Here is a 22,301-nt window from a genome sequence, read left to right on the forward strand (position 1 = left end):
TACATAATTTAACTACTTTTCGTAAGTTTTAAAGATCAAATCTTTCAAGTTACATATATTATGTATCGAAATTTTTCCCAGGCTTTTTTCTCAGTAGTAAAAGAACTTTCTATATCAATAATAATTTCCATTTATCGTTAACTACCGGACGGAACTGTGACGTTAAAAAAAGCATGTGAAGTCCATTTCCTTGAGTATATTTCATTTAACTAGGCTGAGCGATACAAACCGACGAGTTTCTTGCTGGTACTTCTAAATAGGAAATTCATTCAGAACCAATCGTAGAAGCATATTTCGACGATTCAAAAGTAGATACTTGTAAAATTTTATTTGAATAAAAACATTTTTATTCCAAGAATTGGTGATGTTAGCATCAATCCACAATCACTACACAATATAATAAACTACGACTTAGTCGTCCGCGTGGACTACACAAATTTCAAACCCCTAAAGCCCCTATTTAATTTAATTTGAATTTTCAAAAATCGTTTCTTAGCGGATGCCTACGTCATAATAGCTATTTGCCATCTGCATGCCAAATTTCAGCCCGATCCGTCCAGTAGTTTGAGCTATGCGTTGATAGACCAGTCAGTCAGTCACCTTTTCCTTTAATATATTTAGATATGAAAGGGCGTTTGTGCACTCGTATTCGTATCCGTTCGTATTCGTGTTTTTATATAAGCAAAAAACGGAACGCCGTGCTTTTGCTTACATAAAAAACACGAATACGAACCGTATTAATGCTATATGCTATTAATGCTATACAATGGTTCTTTGTATATACGCAAAGTAATGCCTGCTTCTATACAACGCATTAATCTATACTAATATTATAAAGAGGTAATGTCGTTAAGTTTGTTTGTAGGGGGTAATCTCTAGAACTACTGAACCGATTTTGAAAATTCTTTCACCAATAGAAAGCTACATTGTTCCTGAGTGGCATAGGCTATATTATATACGCGCGGGCGAAGCCGCGGGGATCAGCTAGTGCTTACATAAAAACACGAATACGAATCGAATACAGACGAGTGCACAAACGCCCTAGGGCTGCAATCAATATCGCACACCGAGCGGCTGATATTATCGATTGCATTATGACTTATGACCTCTGCAAGTCGACACGGGCGAATCGCTAACACATTAGGTTAAACTAATTGACAATACATAATGCAGATAAGATAACGAGTACTTGTTTACAACTCACTTTTACTACTTGTTTACATCCGGGTGGAGAGAAACTCAATAATATATTATGTGACTATTAAAATACATAATATGTGGTTTTTATATTCATTACTAGATGATGCCCGCGACTTCCCGCGGATTTAGGTTTTTAAAAATCCCGTGGGACGGACATACAGACACACTTTCGCATTTATAATATAAGATAGATGAAGTCGAAGAGAGAAGCTAGTTTAACAATAAGTTTACAAAATTAGAGGGCGGGATCCAACCCTGGACCCCCGGAATACGAAGCCGAAGTCTTATCCACTAGGCTATCACCCCAACGAGGCAGTACTTTATTAAATCACCATTTCACACCCTCTCCAATTAAATAGTCTCAAGAATCTTGAGAACTTGTAGTAGTATGTACATCTTATCTTTCAATAGGCTGCTTTATTTCTATTCTATCTATATGTCCATCTCCGGGATGAAAGCTATCTCGGTACCAAATTTCGTTAAAATTAGTTGAACGGATGGGCCGTGAAAAGCTAGCAGAAACACGAGACAGAGACACTTTCGCATTTATAATATACATATTAGTATGGATAGGAACAAGCTTGACAACAATCACACCTGACGGAAAGTGATGATGTGGCCTAAAATGGGACGCGTTTACCTAGAAGATGCCTATTCACTTTTGTTTTAAAGATACCGAGATTGTAATTAGTAGGAAACACAGATCGCGGAAGAGTATTCAAAATTTAGCCATGCGCTGAGGAATGATGACGCAAAACGACTGATCTGACTGACTGACTGATCTATCAACGCACAGCTCCAACTACTGGAAGGATCGGGCTAAAATTTGGCATGCAGATTGCAGATAGCTATTATGACGTAGACATCCGCTAAGAAAGGATCTTTGAAAATTCAACCCCTAAGGGGGTGAAATATGGGTTTGAAATTTATGTAGTCTACGCGGGCGAAGTCGCGGGAATAAGCTAGTATTAATTCTATTATTGTAAAATATCTATGCTAAAATGTCTGAAAGATATATGTATTTACTTTTTAACTCTTTGTCTGACGTACAGAAGGACGGACGGATAGTGGAGGCTTAGTGATAGGGTCCCGTTAGCACCCTTCAGGTAAAGAACCCTAAAATCCCGACTATAATATTATAAAGGAGAAAGTTTGTATGTGTGTGTATGTTTGTTACTCCTTCACGCAAAAACTACTGGAAGGATTTGGCTAAAATTTCGAATGGAGATAGATTATACCCTGGATTAACACATAGGCTACTTTTTATCCCGGAAAATAAAAGAGTTCCCGCGGGATTTTGAAAAACGTAAATCCACGCGGACGAAGTCGCGGGCATCAGCTATGTACCCTATATAAAGGTAATACTTACTGAAAGGCTGGAGCTGCCTGGCGTAGTGCCGTAGCCAGAGGATGGCAAGGAAGCTACCGACCATCGGCGACCGTCTCTGCAAATAAAGGAAATAATACAAAATCCACATATTTTTTAATTTACAGACTAGCTCTTGGCTGCAATCACACATGCTGGCAAGTGATGATGTAGCCTAAGATGAAAAAATGCCTACTCACTCTGGTCTTGAAGGTACTCATATTAAAATTGTAGGGTAAAACAAGACAAAGTAATTTCTAAATTTCTGGTCTGGTCTGGTGGGAGGCTTCAGCCTTGGCTACCACCCTACCGGCAAAAGCCGTGCCGCCAAGCAATTTAGCGTTCCGGTACGATGCCGTGTAGAAACCAAAGGGGTATGGGTTTAATAAAAACTGTCATACCCCTTCCAGGTTAGCCTGCTATCATCTTAGACTGCATCATCACTTACCACCAGGTGAGATTGCAGTCAAGGGCTAACTTGTATCTGAATAAAAAAAATAAAAACGTTGAAAACTAAAACCTGACTACGATAGTCTTAATAAACGCTGAAATATTATAGTACAATTGGGTTTCTGACGCTTGGTATATTTTAATAGTAAACTATGTATATATTTATATATTAATTTATTTTTCTCTTTCATTTGACATCCCACTCAACTCAATAGCAAAAAAATATTTCAAACCCCCCCCCCCCACCCCCCACTTTTTTGAGATCGATTTTGTTCATATAAAATGTAGCCTATGTCACCTGGACCATAACAACGAATCAATTGACACCTCATTTATCAAAATCGGCTCAGTAGTTTAGCCGCTACAGTGGATTTGAATTTGATGAAATTATGTAAGTACCTACGCTATGTTGATTACTTTCAAATAAACAAAAATAAAAAAATTAAGTAACGATGAACGGACAATAATACTTCACTATACTTACATATCTTTATTCCTAATCGGCACAGACATAGAACAAATAATAATTATTATGTAACATTTAAAAAGTCCAAACCAAATACAAATCCATTTCATACCTATAATAATTTCGAGATCAGATTTATGATTGAATAATATTTGAATAGATTAGATTAAAGATTGATAAAACTGATCATTCCGGCGAGAGCATTTGAATATTAGAAACTAGCTGATGCCCGCGACTTCGTCCGCGTGGAATAAGGTTTTTAAAAATCCTGTGGAAACTCTTCAATTTTCCGGGATAAAAAGTAGCCTATGTCCTTCCCGGGGATGTAAGCTATCTCTATACCAAATTTCGTCAAAATCGGTTCAACGGTTGAGCCGTGAAAAGCTAGCAGACAGACAGACAGACAGACAGACAGACACACTTTCGCATTTATAATATTAGTATATAGTATGGAAGTATGGATTTAATGAATCACTGATAGATACAAGGCCGTAGCCAGGAATTGATTTTGGGTGGGGTTTCGTCAGGGCCAAATTTTATCCAAACCCCTCATGAGAATTTTTTATTTGTTTAATACAGCTTTCGTTCGGATGCAAATTCCAAAATTTTCTTTAAAAACCTAACACATTTCTACGCGGACGACGACGTTGCGGGGGACTAGATAATAATAGGAAAAATAAGCGCGAGCGCAGCGTGCACGAATTTTTTAAATATTATTCCAAAAATAAATCACGAAATTCAAGAATGAGTATTATATTTTAGAAATTATTCCTCTTCATGTCTAGATTGATGATCTCCAAAAGCCCCCTGGCTGCGTCGATGCACTGATATAATGGGGATCAACGGCAAAACTGATCGCAGAGGGCGCCAAAAGAGGTCCAACAAATGTAAAATTAAAATCAACGTTTGTTTTGTTTGTTTGCTAACTTTATATGACGTTCTGTCGGTCTCAACGACAAAGACAGTGCTCTACAAAGCTATATGCTATTTGCTAAAGGTCGATGTACATTACTTTCGGCCGCCTACTGTAGCTTTTTGGCCGGTTCGCTTTATGCGCCACCTGTCGGGATAAAGCAGTGTGGATCCCCTTAATTATCATCGAACACCCATAAACAGCTGGATCTAGAAACTTGAGAATTTACATACAAGTTGTCTCTATATAACGCAGACCTCTAACTAAGAAACATACCCTCTAACAAATAAACCTGGAATAGCGGTGGAATAGTTATACTCTGTTTTGTCTTTCTCTGTCATCAGTAATTTGACATTTGAAGGAAAAAGACAAAACAGAGTATAACTATTCCACCGCTATTCCAGGTTTATTTGTTAGAGGGTAAGTATTTAAAGAATTTTCACCCGCGATAAGACGGGGCCGGTCACCTAGTCAAGAATAAGAAAGAAGGAAATGAAAAAGGCATTTTAAAATCTTAAAAAATCATTTTAGGTAGATACCATTACGTGAGAACTGAGAACGCAATTTCAAGCAAGCACAATCAACCATTACAAAAAACTTGCCAAGTGCGAGTCGGTTTCGCAGACGAAGGGTTCTGTTTATAATATGTGATGTAACTGTGATGTAACCACAAATTCACAACTTTCGTATTTTTCCTTATATTTGTGCTATAAGACATTCATCATCATCATGATCAACCCATCACCGGCTCACTACAGAGCACGGATCTCCTCTCAGAGTGAGAAGGGTTTTGGCCATAGTCCACCACGCATGTGCGGATTGGTAGACTTCACACACCTTTGAGAACATTATGGAGAACTCTCAGGCATGCAGGTTTCCTCACGATGTTTTCCTTCACCGTTAAAGCAAGTGATATTTAATTATTAAAAACGCACATCACTCTGAAAAGTTAGAGGTGCGTGCCCAGGATCGAACCCCCGACCTCCGATTAGAAGGCGGACGTCCTAACCACTAGGCTATCACAGCTTTTATAAGACAATGCTATCTGCCAATTTCTTATTTATTTATTAGCTAGCGTTTAGACTAGCGCTTGGCTGCAATCAGACCTGGTGGCAAGTGATGATGCAGCCTAATATGGAACGCGCTTGCCTAGAAGATGCCTATTCACTCTTGACTTGAAGGTACCCATATTAAAATTGGAATTTCATGATTCCAGGTCAACGGGAAGTACCCTATAGGTTTTGATTCCCTTGACGAGGCAGATAGATGACAGACAGACAACGAAGTGATCTTATAAGGTTTCCTTATCTCTGGAGCTACGGAACCTTAAAAACAAATGCACGGGCGGATTTATCCATCATCAAATGACAGGTTACCTATTGAAGCACGGATGATTAATAAATAGACTTTTTGCCGTACTCAGAGCGCTTCGGCAAAAAACTGCAAAACACGTTCCAATGATATTTTATCACGACTAGTTGTTAAATAACTATGTACCTACCTAATGATAAGTTCAATGTATACCTGATTTTTTACATGAGCGTATACTCAGTCAGTTTTTATATACTCTTGGTCATCGATGTCAACAGATCCGATAGTATTAATTTCCCAGTACTTCATGGCGTCATATTCATGATTTCTAGACGTAGGTACATATTTATGTGATATCTTTTTTCAACGCACATGCAAATTGTGGAATCAACTTCCTTCGGCGGTGTTCCCACTTTTCAACATGGGGTTATTCAAGAAGGTCGATCAACAAACATCAGGTGGACCCGCCAGCTCGTTTGCTCTTTTTATTATTTAAAAGAAACAAGATTTCTCATTTCTGTTAATCTGAAATAGGTATGATCTCTAGATTTTGACGACCTCCCTGGCGCGGTGGTGAGCGCTGTGGTCTTAATAGTGGGAGGTCCCGGGTTCGATTCCTGGCAGGGGTTTGGAATTTTATAATTTCTAAATTTCTGGTCTGGTCTGGTGGGAGGCTTCGGCCGTGGCTAGTTACCACCGTACCGGCAAAGCCGTGCCGCCAAGCGATTTAGCGTTCCGGTACGATGCCGTGTAGAAACCAAAGGGGTATGGGTTTAATAAAAACTGCCATACCCCTTCCAGGTTAGCCCGCTATCATCTTAGACTGCATCATCACTTACCACCAGGTGAGATTGCAGTCAAGGGCTAACTTGTATCTTAATAAAAAAAAAAAAAAAAAGATTCACTAGGGCCTATGCAACGAGGAAAAGAGGCGAGTCCGGCGAGATACAAAACACCTAAAATAAACTAGAAATGCATGTAGTTTATACTATTTATAATTTTGATGATAGTGATTACCTACACTTCAAGGAAATCTAAATTCGAAAGGCTGAAATTTGGCATGCAGATAGCTATTATGACGTAGCCATCCGCTAAGAAAGGATTTTTGAAAATTCAACACCTAATGGGGTGAAATAGGGCTTTGAAATTTTTGTAGTCAATGCGGAAGAAGTCGCGAGCATAAACTATTTTCTAAATAATTTATCAAATAAATACATATATCAAAAATTATTAACCACCGGGGGACCTTGTAGTTTTTTTCTAGTGTTATGCTAGAAGAACAGAGCGTGGTCTGCGCGCCATTAGGGGACTTTTGTAGGGGACATGGGGTCTATACCAGACAAACAACAGAAATCCGAAGCCCCCTAAAAATCATGTTACACCTAGTTAAAATAATACTTACAGCTCCTTCCCCCGTTTCACGCTAGACGATAATAACGCGTGGTGTAAAGGATGTGCGTGGTGTGCGTGCCATCGGGGGCCTTCTGCTGGGGACAGGGGGCCCGTACCTGGCGAGCTACATCGTCCGGAGCCCACCTGTAAAAATAATATATTTATGAGTTTCTTTGGTCTTACAGCGATCACGGACTCATCCGGTTTTCTATTTCAAATTTTCTAATTTATAACTTTTAAAAACTGGTTTATTAAATCGGCCATAAATCGTAAACGGTAAGTTTAACAAAAAAGTTTACAGGAAACAAAAGATGCAAAATTTTATTGTATACAATAATGGTTTGAATAACTTTTGCACTAAAGTGGATGGTTTCCATGATATCGGCCAAACTTTCCTTCAAGATTGCGATCGAAGCTCCACCTGGATCTGTCAGCATTTTGTGATTTTATGGTCAGTAAGTGACCCTTAACCTAAAAAAAATTAAAATTGGATCGGAAATTTAGTGCGAGGTTGACCAAAAGAAACGGCTTTATTTACTGGGCTACAAGCGAACAAAATTTTTCACGGTTTTGGAACCAAATAAATCAGCGCCACCTCTTAGATACTAATGAACGACCAGTAGGGCGATTGTCTAAAACCTGCATCAATCATTATTACAATCTCAATCGTTCTGATTGGCTGAATTTGTGCGATTCTTGTTGCAACAATGCATTGTGGCCAATAGTGAGCGAGCATTAACCAATCAGACATGATTGCGATCGTGACATTGTAGCTGTCAAACAACCGCGGTAGAGCCACCGTTTGAAATCCAGACGTCACTGAGGTTGCATTGGTGCTAAATAAACATTTTAGGACCAATGAGTCGGTGCCATTTTGCCTGTTTAATGGTCCTGTCCTTACGAAGTAATATATATAAGTCAATGTTTACGTATGACCTAATCAGACGTAAATTGGTAAATCAGTGAAAGTGAAGGGAATCGATATCTTAAACTTTTCGAAGGAGAAATTCCGTACGCAATAAAAATAGAAATTCCATGTTTGTTTTCGAGTGTCGTCGGATAAGCACTTGGCTCGCGCTCGCTAACAAAAACAACGTAAACCAATGTAATATGTGTAAAGTCACCGTGAATGATATTCCAAAAATATTACGTAAAGGTATGATTCCGAACCACGCTGCACGCAGCAGCGCTACCGCAACAGTGCTGTCACCAGTAGGGCGATTGTCTAAAACCTGCATCAATCATTATTACAATCTCAATTATTGTTCTGATTGGCTGAATTTGTGCGATTCTTGTTGCAACAATGCACTGTAGCCAATAGTGAGCGAGCATTAACCAATCAGAGATGATTGCGATCGTGACATTGTAGCTGTCAAACAACCGCGGTAGGGCCACAGCTGTCACAGTCCTGTCGCGGCACTACTGGTCCCCATACAATCTCTATAAGCTTATATGACATTGTAGCGGAACATTGCTGCCTAGCTCGGAATGTAATGTCATATAAGCTTATAGAGATTGTATGAGGACTAGTGCCGCGACAGGACTGTGACAGCTGGTGACAGCACTGTTGCGGTAACGCTGCTGCTGGAGCGTGGTTCGGAATCATACCTTAAAGGTGCTAGTACTATCTTATAGTAGGTATAAAAAGAATAGCACGAGAACAACCTGTTGCTAGCTCTATTTATAAAAGGTCGTAGTTTCATAGCAAAACCCCACTCGAATGCAAAAGGTTAGATCGGAACAAAGGCTTAAAGCACACCAACGTGGAAAAGTTTCTTGTGAGGTTTTTCTTTTAACTAGAATCACTAGATTGTAAGAAAACCTCTCGAGTCTTGAAAGTTTTTCTTTTAGTTTTTTCTTGGCTTTGTCGGCTATTAGAGACTAATTTCTTTGATATCTTTAGCACTTTTTATATCATCATCGTTATCTGAACTCATCACCGGCACACTACTGAACACGGATCTCCTATCAAAATGAGAAGGGCTTATTAGGTCATAGTTCAACACGCTGGCCAAGTGCAGATTGGCAGACTTCGCAGTTCACAAATTTTTAAGAGCTCTCGAAGTTTTCCTTCGTCCGTCCGTTTTCTTTTCTACTTTTTCATTTTCAGTCCTTTTTATTTATTAAAATACATTAAAAAAGCTTGAACCTCAAAAAGTATTTTTAACTGACTAAGTAGGTAAGTATGTACCTAAGTATAAAAAAAAAAGATTCCGACGAATTGAGAACCTCCTCCTTTTTTTGAAGTCGGTTAAAAAAGTCGTAACATGTAGGCCCAAACAGAAAATAATTATCACAAAATAAATAATGTTTTTTAAATTACCCAAGTGCAAAGGCGAACGGAAAGTTTCCAAAATATTCGTGTACCTAGAAGATGATCTAAAATGTTACTAAGGTAAATAAACAATTATGAACAATGAGCGTTGATGAAATGCACCTACATAATATGAAGTGGGAGTTGTTATAAAATCCGTGTTTATTTTAGCACAAGTGCTGAAAATAGCTCTTTGTAGTATTAACTAACTACCAACGATTAAAATTAGACGACAGGCGCAACACGACATTAAAATGCGAACAGTAATAGCATCTACAAACGAGAGTTTCAGGACTTTCAGGTTTCGTTTTGATCTGTCATCAACGGACTACAAAATGACTCCTCACGCGCCATTTTAATACTATGGTTCAACTACTTCCTCCCGGTGTTGGGGTCAATGTGCAGAGAAACTTTTAGCTTTCCTAAAATGACGAAGGTCTGGCCCTCACAGGCTCTATGATAATATATTTTAATGTAGATAACGGGTACATACCACTATTAATTTGATGTTTTTTAACCGACTTCAAAAAAAGGAGGAGGTTATCAATTCGTCGGAATCTTTTTTTTTTTTTTTTATGTATGTTCCCCGATTACTCGATGACGCCTGGACCGATTTTGAAATCGGTTGACCGAATTTTTTTTTTTTGTTTGAAAAGGTATACTTCAAAGTTGGTCCCATTTCAATTTGGTGAAGATCTGATGAACATCTTCGAAGATAGATACTGGAACTCCTCAACGGATAAGACTAAATTGCTCGCGATCAGTGTAATAGCTTATTAAACAGTAGATTTTTAACCAGTCATAGCATAATTCCATGGGGCCACTAAAAATTGTGAAATAAATATTTTTTACAAAAAAAATAAAAACCGACTTCGATACACAAACACTAAAAATTGAAAAATAATTTAATTTATTACCGAATATATTATGTATACAAGAGTTAATATAGTTCCATAATAATATTTTTTGGGGTCGATGCCAATGAGGTGCCATTGTGGAGTCTCATAAAAATATGAAGTCTAGACGATTCGCGCAGCTGAAGCTAATTGGCACCGGCACCAAAAAGTATTATTATGGAACTATATTAACTCTTGTATACATAATATATTCGGCGATAAATTAAATAATTTTTCAATTTTTAGTGTTTGTGTATCGAAGTCGGTTTTTATTTTTTTTGTAATTTTTTTTTATATTTGTCGATATTTCAAGCCAATTGCACGGGTCGTGGTCACGACGGGACTGCGGTGCTGCGAGAGATGAAGTTCGAGCTGTCAAGGGCAGTAGCGAACTACCCTCTTTCTTGTTCTTCTCGCTGGAACTTCACTGTCCGGCAAAATACACTCACATCGTCACTATTAGGTTCCGACGTCGTACGATAATTCTACCACTGGATTCCACATACTTGCTAGTTCAAAGCCATCCTTACGATTGAAATTCTGGTGTTTGGATATCTCTAGTTTTTGGAAGTATGTGTTTACTTACCACGAGGGAGAGCCTGTGGTGTGGTGGTGGCGGTGGCAATCGGGATGGCCGTCGTGACGCCGTGCATGACTCTTTCTATAACAAGATAAAGTTCAAAACTAAAACCCGACTAGTCACTGTTGTGGATGCTTCAACAAGCGCCTGCATGACATGTGCCTCGTGGAGAGTGGTGGTTGCTTGTGCGGACTGGCGGAGGAAGACCTCCACCACGTCTTGTGGGAGTGTGCGCTGTACGAGGACCTCCGGTGCGCCCTGCTGGACGGGATTGTTCGCGAGGAGGAGGGTCCGGTTTACTACCAGGACCTCGTTGCTTCGGCGGAAAACTTCGGCAAGCTACGGGAGTTCGCGCACCACTGGCACAAGAGGCGGAACAGCTCGGACCGTGATCGTGGACCAGTGGGTGTTTGAGGAAGGATCCGGACCGCGGGGCACGCGGGGATCTGCGTGTTGTATACGTCTGCCCCAGAAAGGGGAGAAAGACCAATTAGGGACAAGGACAGGAAAGAAAGAATTTGTAGGGAGTCAAGAAGGCGCCGCGGGAAAGAGCCACCGAGCAAGTACCGAACGGGCGCCCTCCCGCGTTTCGGCCCATATAACCGCGAGGTTGGTGGGGCCATGGGAGGTGGTGGGTTGTAGTCACTGTTGTGCCACGTATTGTAAAACGTGTATTTACAATGAATAATTTTCATTATAATTTTAAGTAATCTCTTGTGGCCTTCTGTTAAAACTAGATTTAGATTTAAATAATAATTATATAATTACGCTGTTGATTACTTTCAAATAAACAAAATAAATTATGATTATGATCACTCTTCATGAAATCTTCTTCTTAATATATAAAAGGGAAAGCTGACTGACTGACTGATCTATCAACGCACAGCTCAAACTACTGGACGGATCAGGCTGAAATTTGACATGCAGATAGCTATAATGACGTAGACATCCATCCGCTAAGAAAATGAAATGTTCAATGATTTTTGAAAATGCAACTTCTAAGGGGGTAAAATATGGGTTCGAAATTTGTGTAGTCGACACGGACGAAGTCGCGGGAATAAGCTAGTTTTTAATATAATAAGGATCAACTTACGACATGGATGGACAGTGTCGGCGCGGACTTCCCAAGGGCGGATCGACGCATGCGCACCAGATTGGTGCGCGCTTTGCTCGCATCTGTCAACAAAATAGGTAATGTTTTAGCACAGCTTAACTTCGTATTGCTAGTGATGACATATTATATATTATAGATTCGAGACATAGTCACTATGGAGAGAGCTATGCTTGGCGTTTCTCTACGTGATCATATTAGAAATGAGAAGATCCGTATGAGAACCAGAGCGACCGACAGCTCAACGGGTTGTAAAGCTGAAGTGGCCAAAGGCAGGGACAGGCAGGACATAATTCAAAAACCGGCCAAGTGCGAATAAGGCTCGCGCAACGAGGGTTCCGTTCTGCAGTCGTATTTTTTCGATATTTTGCACGATAATTCAAAAACTATGATGCATAAAAATTAATAAAAATCTGTTTAAGAATGCACAAGTGAAAAGGTATTTTTTTTGTGTGATGTAACCACAAATTCACGGTTTTCAAATTTTTCCCCGAATGTCAGCTATAAGACCTACCTACCTGCCAAATCCACCTTCGTAATAAAGACGTAAACAAAGAACTTAACATCACATGGCAAAACACAAAATTGTCGCATAATAGATTCCCCAAATACCTGGGCGTAACCCTCGACCGAAGCCTGACAATGAAACAGCACTGCATGAACACCCAGCAAAAGGTCTGCACACGCAACAACTTACTGAGAAAGCTGACTGCGACTTCCTGGGGAGCTAAACCAACCGTCTTGCGCACTACAGCCCTTGCGCTCTGCTATTCCGCTGCCGAATATGCCTCCCCTGCATGGGAACGGTCGGCACACGCAAGGCTGATCGACGTAGCTCTGAATGAGTCCTGCCGTCTAATAACAGGTTGTCTGAAACCAACACCTACCGACAAACTGCACCAGCTGGCAGGAATAGCCCCCCCTGAGGTACGTCGAGCGGTCTCTAGCTCGGTAGAAAGAACAAAGCAGACACAGGATAGACGTCATCCACTATTCAGTCATACACCGGCCCGTCCTAGGTTGCGCTCAAGGAATAGCTTCTTACACTCAGTGCAGCCTCTCAAGCAGTCCGCTGAAACTACACGTCTTGCTATGTGGAGGTCACGGCTAGGTACCCCGAACCCGAACACCAGCGTAAGGGAGAGACTTGCCGAAGGATACAATCTCAGCTGGCCTGTCTGGAGGTCGCTCAACCGCCTCAGAGCGGGGGTGGGGAGGTCTAGGGTGGATTTGGCGAGGTGGGGCTTTATCTCGGTACATGATACGCAGTGCATCTGCGGTCATCCGAAACAGACCATTGCGCACATGACTGGGTGCCCTGCGTGCCCGACAGCCTGCACGTACGAGGAGCTGTACAACGCTACCGACCGAGCAATCGCGGTAGCGGCTTTTTGGGCTGCCCGTGTTTGAGGTGACCGTCGACTCGAAAAGAAGAAGACCTGCCAAATTTCATGATTCTAGGTCAACGGGAAGTACCCTATAGGTTTCTTGACAGACCGACAGACAGAACGACAGACAGACAACAAAGTGATCCTATAAGGGTTCCTTTTTTCCTTTTGAGGTACGGAACCCTAAAAACCGATAGACAATAGGGGTCCCAAGGTGCTAGAATGGCGATCTCGTACCGGATCTCGACGACCTCTACTAGGTAGACAGGCGACATCAAACGAGCCGCTGCATTCAGGCGGCGCAAGACCGTGGCGTGTGGAAGTCCCCACAAGGAACCTAAATCCAGCAGTGGACGTCTAGCGGCTGATAATGATTAGTTACAACACCACCAACATAACAATATCTATCAGGTGTATATTGAACATCCCACGCTCAGCCAAAAACAAGGATTTTTATTGTATGACATATGAATCCGCACATTCGTTCTTCATCCATACTATAATATTATAAATGCGAAAGTGTGTCTATCTGTCTGTCTGCTAGCTTTTCACGGTCCAACGGTTTAACCGATTTTGATGAAATTTAGTACAGAGGCAGCTTACATCTCGAGGAAGGACATAGGCTACTTTTTATTCCGGAAAATCAAAGAGTTCCCACGGGATTTTTAAAAAACCTAAATCCACGCGGACGAAGCCACGGGCATCCTCTAGTAATATTATAAATGCGAAAGTGTGTCTGTCTGTCTGTCTGCTAGCTTTTCACGGCCCAACGGTTTAACCGATTTTGATGAAATTTGGTACAGAGGTAGCTTACATCCCGGGGAAGGACATAGGCTTAAATCTACGCGGACGAAGTCGCGGGCATCCTCTAGTAGTTAAATACATGGTCACGTGCGGTCTTGACTCAGTTCCAAAATAAACAGTCATCGAGCGACGTCACTTCGCTATGATAACATGCCCACAGGTTTTTATAAACACTGGTAGGTGTGGTCTCGGGGCGTGGGAATTTATATTTAGGACACTCCGATAGTAATTGGGGCCGATTCTCTAGTACACAATCTCTAAGCTAAACTAAATTAACAGGTCTAAATCAAGTGCTATCCTTTTCCGCAAGCAACATTATGAAAGGGATAGCAATAGATTTAGACGTGCCATTTTAGTTTAGTTAAGAGATACAACGGAATTAGCCGCAATTAGGTACCTATTATCCGTTTAGAAATTGGAATCCTCGAAGTCGCGGGCATCACCTATGAGAAGGGTTTAGACCATACGCCACCACGCTGGCCAAGTGCGGATTGGCAGACTTCACACACCTTTGAGAACATCATAGAGAACTCTCAGGATCCTCACGATGTTTTCTTTCACCGTTAAACAAGTGATACACTTAATTGCTTAATACGCATATAACTGCGAAAAATTAGCGGTGCCCGGGATCGAACCCTCGACCTCCAATACCACGGTTCTCAGCAAATAAGAAATTCGACGCAAAGAGATATATTATACTCGTATATCAGTTCAACTTTCTCTCTGGTTAGGTGACATTAGTAAGCTAGATGTATCGATATGTTAGGTAATTGAGAGAGCTGGCACCGGTCCATACCCCATTCCCAGATCAATAGAAACAAGTTCAAGGTACTGACATCAGCAACTCGCAGTTGAGATTTACGACTACATAATATATATAATGTAGTTTACCCGCTTTTACAGAGAGTTAGCGATGTTTTGTATTTCTAACTAGCTGCCCTGGCGAACTTCGTTCCGCCTAACAGTCGATTCAAATTTTTAAAATTTTTCTCTCCGTAAGAACCATCCTTGTACTTCAAGGAATATTATAAAAAAAGAATTGGCGAAATCGGTTCAGCAGTTCTCGAGATTTGCGATGACCAACACATTTAGTGATTTATTTTTATATTATAGAAGATAGGCCCATAGTGTGCCACTCATAAGGATAATGGTAGCACCCGCCACGTGCTGGCATAGTCAAGCAGCGCAAGTCAGCTTTAATATCTCCCTTTTTTTTTTGTCTAGGAGGAGGAAAAATCCCTAATGGACTTCTGTCTATCGACAGGGTGTGTCCGACTCGCACGGACTAAAAAGACCTCCCCCTCTGCGAGATCAGCACGGAACCGTGTAACATTACTTCGTGCTGATCCTCTGGTTGCTCTCTCTCCTTTTTTTTCTTGTTTTTCTCTATCTTCCCTTCTCATCATTATGGCTCTCAGCATCTGACCGTATCTGTGCCACTCATTCTCGCTTGACACCATACGGGCTACCAGATTTTGGGCGTTGACACTGTCACTTGCTCCCTGTGCTGCTTCTCTAAGATCCGCGCACGCGGGACTCTCAAAAATCACTTTTATATCTCCCTGACTAAGGTTAAAGGTAAACTTTTGGTCCTAAGTTAACACTGACTTGTGCAAGATATTTTGCCTCTGTAGACGCTCAAAGTTTAACGGTAACCAAAAGTTAACTTTAACCGCCTGTCATGCATGGACCTTACTATTAGGTACAATACAACAGATCACAATTTAATCGAAAAGGTTGATCATTGACATGATCAGTCATCGCGGCGGTAAGATATCTGGGGCATACGCCTACAAGTGACAACCAACGATGGTGAATGATATGCGCATATGTTATCAAGGGCTGCCACCTTTACTTTTATTGACAAAGGTAGGGTTGCCTACTGTCTAATGATTTTAAGAATATCTCGTGGTTCAACGACATATCTTAATGTAGATAACGGGTACATACCACGATAAATTTGATGTTTTATTTGTCGATATTTCAACCCAGCACGGGTCGTCGTCACGACGGGACTGCGGTCCTGCGAGAGATGAAGTTCGAGCTGTCAAGGGCAGTAGCGAACTACCCTCTTTCTTGTTCTTTAAACTGTCTATTTTTTACTGTATATTTTTACAAATTATATAATCAATAATTAATTCATTTATTATTAATTAATTTATGTTTGTTTACTGTCTATTTTTTTTAATTGTTTTTAACCATAGTTATATGAGTAAAGAGCATACATAATATATCAACATAGATACTAATATTGATTTTGAGCACAATTTAATATTAAAGTATTCGCATTCTCATCTTCAAGATATGAAAGTAATATGAAAAGGACAGACACAGTTTGACAGCTTCAAATTTAATTAAGAGCTGTCAAACCTCGCAAACCGTTAGGTGAACGCTCTTCTTTGTATGACTAATTGTAAAATCTTGAATTATAGTTGTTATTTGCTCTGCACAGACAGCAAAAATTTGTTAAAACACTGTGTGGCTATAACTCCTGCAAATTGCTAATGCGTATGGCCGCCATTTTAGTGACGTCAGCACGTGACTGAAGTTTCGAGCTGATGGTATATTTTTATTGGACGTCTGGCTGGACGACGTTGGCTGACGTCAAAATGACGTCATTTCGATGTTAATGAGACATGGTTCCAGCCGTAATAGGTAGTCCCGCAAATAGCAATTTGCGGAACTATTACCAAACTGTTTCTTAAAATGTATTATTGTAAATGTGGACATGCCTTTTTCACAAAAGAAAATGCGATCGCCATGAAAGATATCAATATTATGACGGACATTACAATGGTGGCCTTTGGTCGAATTCTTTAGAGTTATATAGTTATTTACTTTCTCAATTTACCACAGCGAGGTCGCGCGACCGGCCACATCGACTACAAATACCAACACAAATCAATACGTCAACGCAACATACTGTGGGCAACACAGAAAAACCGGCCAGCTGTCACCCGCGAGTCGAGGTCTGACAGCGCGCGGGAGTAAAAGAGGAACGAGATAAAAGTAATTAAGCGAGATATAAGTACTAGGTGATTAATTAAGCTAGTTATAAACTAAGTGGATGTGACAAGTGTACCTGAATATAAGACTGTGGACATTGGAACTGCGTTTGATTCATACTAGGGTCATCCCAAGACTAATAAACCCGGATTGGAGGTTAAGTTGTTTATATCAGAAGATTGGATGTGATTCATGCCCAAAAATGCGGGGTCTATCCTGGAAGATGTTAAAAGTGCCTGTACAAGACGCATAGCAACATATTTATTAGGTACTTATATCGGAAATTATATGAAGAAATCTACCTGAACGAATAACAAAGTGAATATGAAATACATACAAACTGCAATGGTGCTACACTATTACTTTGGGAGTACTTGAGTAGACCTGTGTCGAGTTGGAGGACTTGTCTCCAACGCAACTACTCAAGAGATTGGTTGGAGGAAAGCACCTTATACTGTCTGGAACAAGCAGAAGTACGTAGGTCGATGGGTCCAATGCATCCATAGGTTGTATTGAAAGCGGTGAATCTGTGTACTTACCTTCTTACAGTGGATGTTCATTAAAGCATGGGTGAATATTAAGAGTGCCTAATGTAAGATTACTGCATCAAAATACCTAAGTAGGTATTTGATAAGTCACAATATTACCAATTGATACTTTTAGAACAGAGTAAGTGAAGGCTATAATTATTAATAGTAAGTAGATATCAGCATTATGACTTATTTGAGAGTTCAAAGTAAGGGATTATAGTTTTATTCTGACCGCTTTAATGGATTATTATGTAGGGACATACCTAGCCCAAGATTTGATCTATGAAGTTATAAGTAGTATTAGTATTGATTTCAAGACTGGATGCAACGCACCGTAGTACTAACACCTTGTATTTTAAAATCGAAATAAGGTAATAAGTGATATGAAATACTTTAAACCAAATAGGCACCTACCTATATTAAAGTAGAATCAAGAAAACAATTAGATTATTATGTAGGTAAGTACTTGATACATGAGCTAGTGTAGAAATAAAAAAGTAGAGTTTATTTGCTAGAATGTGGTACAATTTGGTCTTAAATCTGTTTTGATCTAACACATTCAACCAATAACTGAGTGTGCAAATTATTACCTATAGTACATTATCATAGCATAATAAAATGTGAAAATTTAGAATGAATAATATCTACTTAACTCATTTATATATAACTTTATCTATCTAGGAAGTAATGTTGACAATATAATTTTATTCAAGTCTTAATTTAAATCATTCAACAATCATTTTAAAAAAAGAAATATGTACATGTGCTTTAGTTAAAAATAGAAATAATAATCTTACAATAACAACGGTCATATCTACATCAATGGGTCAATCAATGGTTTTAGTGCAAAATTTGGGTTATATACAGACAGGGGTCTGATATAATCAAGTAGGTATGTACTTGATACTGGTGTCGCTTAAATGCAATATTTCCGAGATTATTCAACTGTTACCATTTTTTTCATGTTCGACAACTTTTCTGATGATGTACACGACCCTGTGACCCCGACTTGACGATGAGGTCGACGAATGTGAGATGAACAAGTGGTTTTGGCCGGCATCTGTGGTGGAGAAGTGCACATAACCTTCAAGTTGTGATTAGAAGCAGTCATGTACCTGCATGGATCGGATAAGAACACAGTAACTCTTGGTGTGAGGCCTGTTATAATGATACAAAAGAAAAAAAGCCATCCCGGGCTGCCTCATTATGATAGAGGGTGTAACCTCAAGGTATTGTTATGTAATACAGTAATAAGAAGGTAAGAAACATCTGAATACTACTATGGTTAATTGAAGCAAATCTAGTTTACCTAGTAACTAAAATAAAGTCTTAAAACTTTGAATTGAATAGTCTCAATATGAGTAGTTATTCTTGTTTAATTAAATAATTACATACTTAACTATACACATAGTAATATTTTAGTACAATTTAAGGATAGAATGCCTGAAATATGTGTCAGGTGCATGTGTTTTCATTACCTACCATTTAATGTAAGATTTTTGGATTTGGGTCTATGGTAGGCATGGTATGGTTGTGAGAATGATAGACAGTGATAGGGAGACTAATAGAGTCGATTGCTAGATGCACCCATTTAATACCTATCTACCGACTGAATAGTCTGTATTATGTACTGACAGACATAGATCAACCCGCAGGCCCTGCATAATCAAATATGATTTGAGTTCCCTACTAAGCTACTACTGGACACAAAGAAAAGATTTTGGAAAATTTTACCTGGGGTGGATCAGCTAATAAATAATTAATTGGTCCACTAGATAAAGTAGGTAACATTGAACCTATTTTGAATCTGTAGGTTTACTTATTCGACCAAATTAGAGTTATTAGATTACTTTGAATACCTAGTAGGTATAGGGTATGAAATATCAGGTTTGAATTAATCTAACTATGTACATACCAGAAACAGAAAGACATACAACACTTATGCTCACGAAGTAGCCATGTGGATGTTGGAATTTTATTTGATTCTTATACCAATAAAATTTATATTAAGTGCTAGTATGTACTTTTGTTCCGTTTGCTCACCCTTGTGAAAATTATAAATTACATTGGCTGCAACTACCATTTAAGGAGAGGTGAGGTTATGAAAGGAAAATGAATTGAATCATTATTATATTAACCTAAAGTGAATTTAACTGATCAGATCAGATGAAAATAAATAAATGGAATTGAATTAAAATATTTATTTATCAGCATAACAGTGGTTCTTTCAAATGTTCTTAGAGTTTTATAATTAAAAAGGTAAAATTATATGAGCTATCACATTCATATAAAGTCACTAGTAGCTGACATCCTCTTATACTAATAGATGACATGCATTCGTGATTTTTAGAATTCGGAAAATAAAAATAATAATAAAATAAAAATACGTTTCCACTTCTCATGCTCGTAAGGTTCTATTTTACGCTGGCTATAAGAGGACTAAAGTGCGTTTCATGCTGTTATGCACAAGGTATTTATAGGTAAACAACAGTCTCTCTGAATGACATATGGATGAGAAAGAGTGTATGTAATTTCTATGGTGCCAGTGAACTTTTGCACTTGTATTGAGGTTGCGACCTATACCTACAAACTCATTACAGCACCCTCATTTAATCCCTACTCTTTTCGGACAATCTATAGATATGTACTTATAGTAATATTATTGTTACATTTCCTCGCAATCGAAGTGAAAAGCAGTGTTTATAACTCGGCTCAAGTGGCTTGTTTGGTGCCCTTGTTGTACAATCTGCTACCATAAATCAAAGCCTTTAGGTACTTACTACCTCAGAAAAACACGCACTGAACAACAGGTTAACTACCAAGTACATAATAAATTATTTACTGTTGTTATTATTGGATTGGCTTACCAACTTAATAGATGATACTATCTGCTGTAATAATAGAAATTAGAAAGAAATACTAAGTTACGAAGTTCAATTTTTATGTACGAGTAAAGGAAACTTTGAAACATGTGTCTCTAATAACAAAAGAGAGTTACGAAGGTGTTATTAAATGAAGTGGCAATGACTGTGGCAATGTTATGTATTACAGGGTCTGGATTGTTGTATTTCTTTATATAGCCTACTAACACATAATTTTATCATATCGTTGTTTCTCGGGTATAAATAATGCACGAATAATTCGATCTCTGACTTAGGTTTAGGTTTTGAAATAAGAAATGAAATTGTCAGTATACAGAGAAGTGTAAATCTTAACCTTGCAAGCCCCATCGGATAAATAGTGGAGAAACGGATTCCCTACTTTTACTGCCCAAATTTTGACTAGCTATTTGACTTTGGAAAAAGGAGCTTATGAGATGCATATTTTTACTAAATAAATAAATTATTAATATAATTATTATAAACAAAAGACGGATTGCTCTCTTGTGTGTGTGCCCTTAAATTACATTAAAATTTCAAACGAGTTGCACAATTATTATCACTTGCAGACATTACACGTAGGGCGATTGTCTAAAACCTGCATCAATCATTATTGTTCTGATTGGCTGAATTTGTGCGATTCTTGTTGCAACAATGCATTGTGGCCAATAGTGAGCGAGCATTAACCAATCAGAGATGATTGCGATCGTGACATTGTAGCTGTCAAACAACCGCGGTAGAGCCCACGGTGACCTAAAGATGTTTACTACTGTAGATACCCCACAAATAGTTAAGAATATCGATTTGAGTATTGAGTTCAGTAGTCTCGATAACTAGTCTTTCAAATCATTAATCAAATTACTAAAAGCCATAAAGCAAATTAAGAAGAAGATTAATCAAATGAGGTATTAAGGGAGCAAACACTTAGCGGGTTTGCCATAACCGTTGACACTATAATATTCATTCTATTGACTGTACACAAATAATCGCTTCTGGTGGCTGTCTTGAGGAAGCGAATTAAAAAAAAAATGGTGTTTAATATTGTTATGATATAACGTGTCATTGTTATGAATGTGATTATTATTTTTAGACTCTAAACAAACTGACAACTAGTGAATGAGAGAAAAGGATACCGACTTATGTATGGACTGAGTCCTGGTGTGATAAGCGGTGATCCCTGAGAATATTAGAAACGAATACCGACTTATGTATGGACTTATTCCTGGTGCGATAAGCGGTGATTCCTGAGTATAGTTGAAAAGAATACCGACTTATGTATGGATTTATTCCTGGTGTGATAAGCGGTGATTCTTGAGAGTATTTTATGATAACCTAAGGAGCAAATAAGAGAGAAGAATACCGACTTATGTATGGACTTATTCCTGGTGTGATAAGCGGTGATTCTTGAGAGTATTTTATGATAACCTAACAAGCAAATAAGTGAAACGAATACCGACTTATGTATGGACTTATTCCTGGTGCGATAAGCGGTGATTCCTGAGTATAGTTGAAAAGAATACCGACTTATGTATGGATTTATTCCTGGTGTGATAAGCGGTGATTCTTGAGAGTATTTTATGATAACCTAACAAGCAAATAAGTGAAACGAATACCGACTTATGTATGGACTTATTCCTGGTGCGATAAGCGGTGATTCCTGAGTATAGTTGAAAAGAATACCGACTTATGTATGGA

General features: G+C 39.0%; 1 protein-coding gene across 6 annotated transcripts in view; it reads right to left on the reverse strand.

The window, feature by feature from the left end:
- Positions 1-22,301, reverse strand: part of dop (microtubule-associated serine/threonine (MAST) protein kinase dop) — an 81,364-nt gene that overhangs the window by 43,577 nt on the left and 15,486 nt on the right. For all 6 annotated transcript variants that reach the window (XR_011238084.1, XM_069506354.1, XM_069506357.1 and 3 more), the window contains exons 2-5: positions 11,982-12,064; positions 10,895-10,969; positions 7,109-7,242; positions 2,570-2,645 (exon numbers count right to left, since the gene is read on the reverse strand). Coding sequence is in view for 5 of the 6 variants with exons in the window: in XM_069506354.1 (XP_069362455.1) it covers positions 2,570-2,645; positions 7,109-7,242; positions 10,895-10,969; positions 11,982-12,064 (368 nt within the window). In the remaining variant the exon portion in view is untranslated. The remainder of the gene's footprint in view (positions 1-2,569; positions 2,646-7,108; positions 7,243-10,894; positions 10,970-11,981; positions 12,065-22,301) is intronic.

The sequence above is a fragment of the Maniola hyperantus genome, chromosome 23, assembly GCF_902806685.2.
Source record: "Maniola hyperantus chromosome 23, iAphHyp1.2, whole genome shotgun sequence".
NCBI classification, from domain to species: Eukaryota; Metazoa; Arthropoda; class Insecta; order Lepidoptera; family Nymphalidae; genus Maniola; species Maniola hyperantus.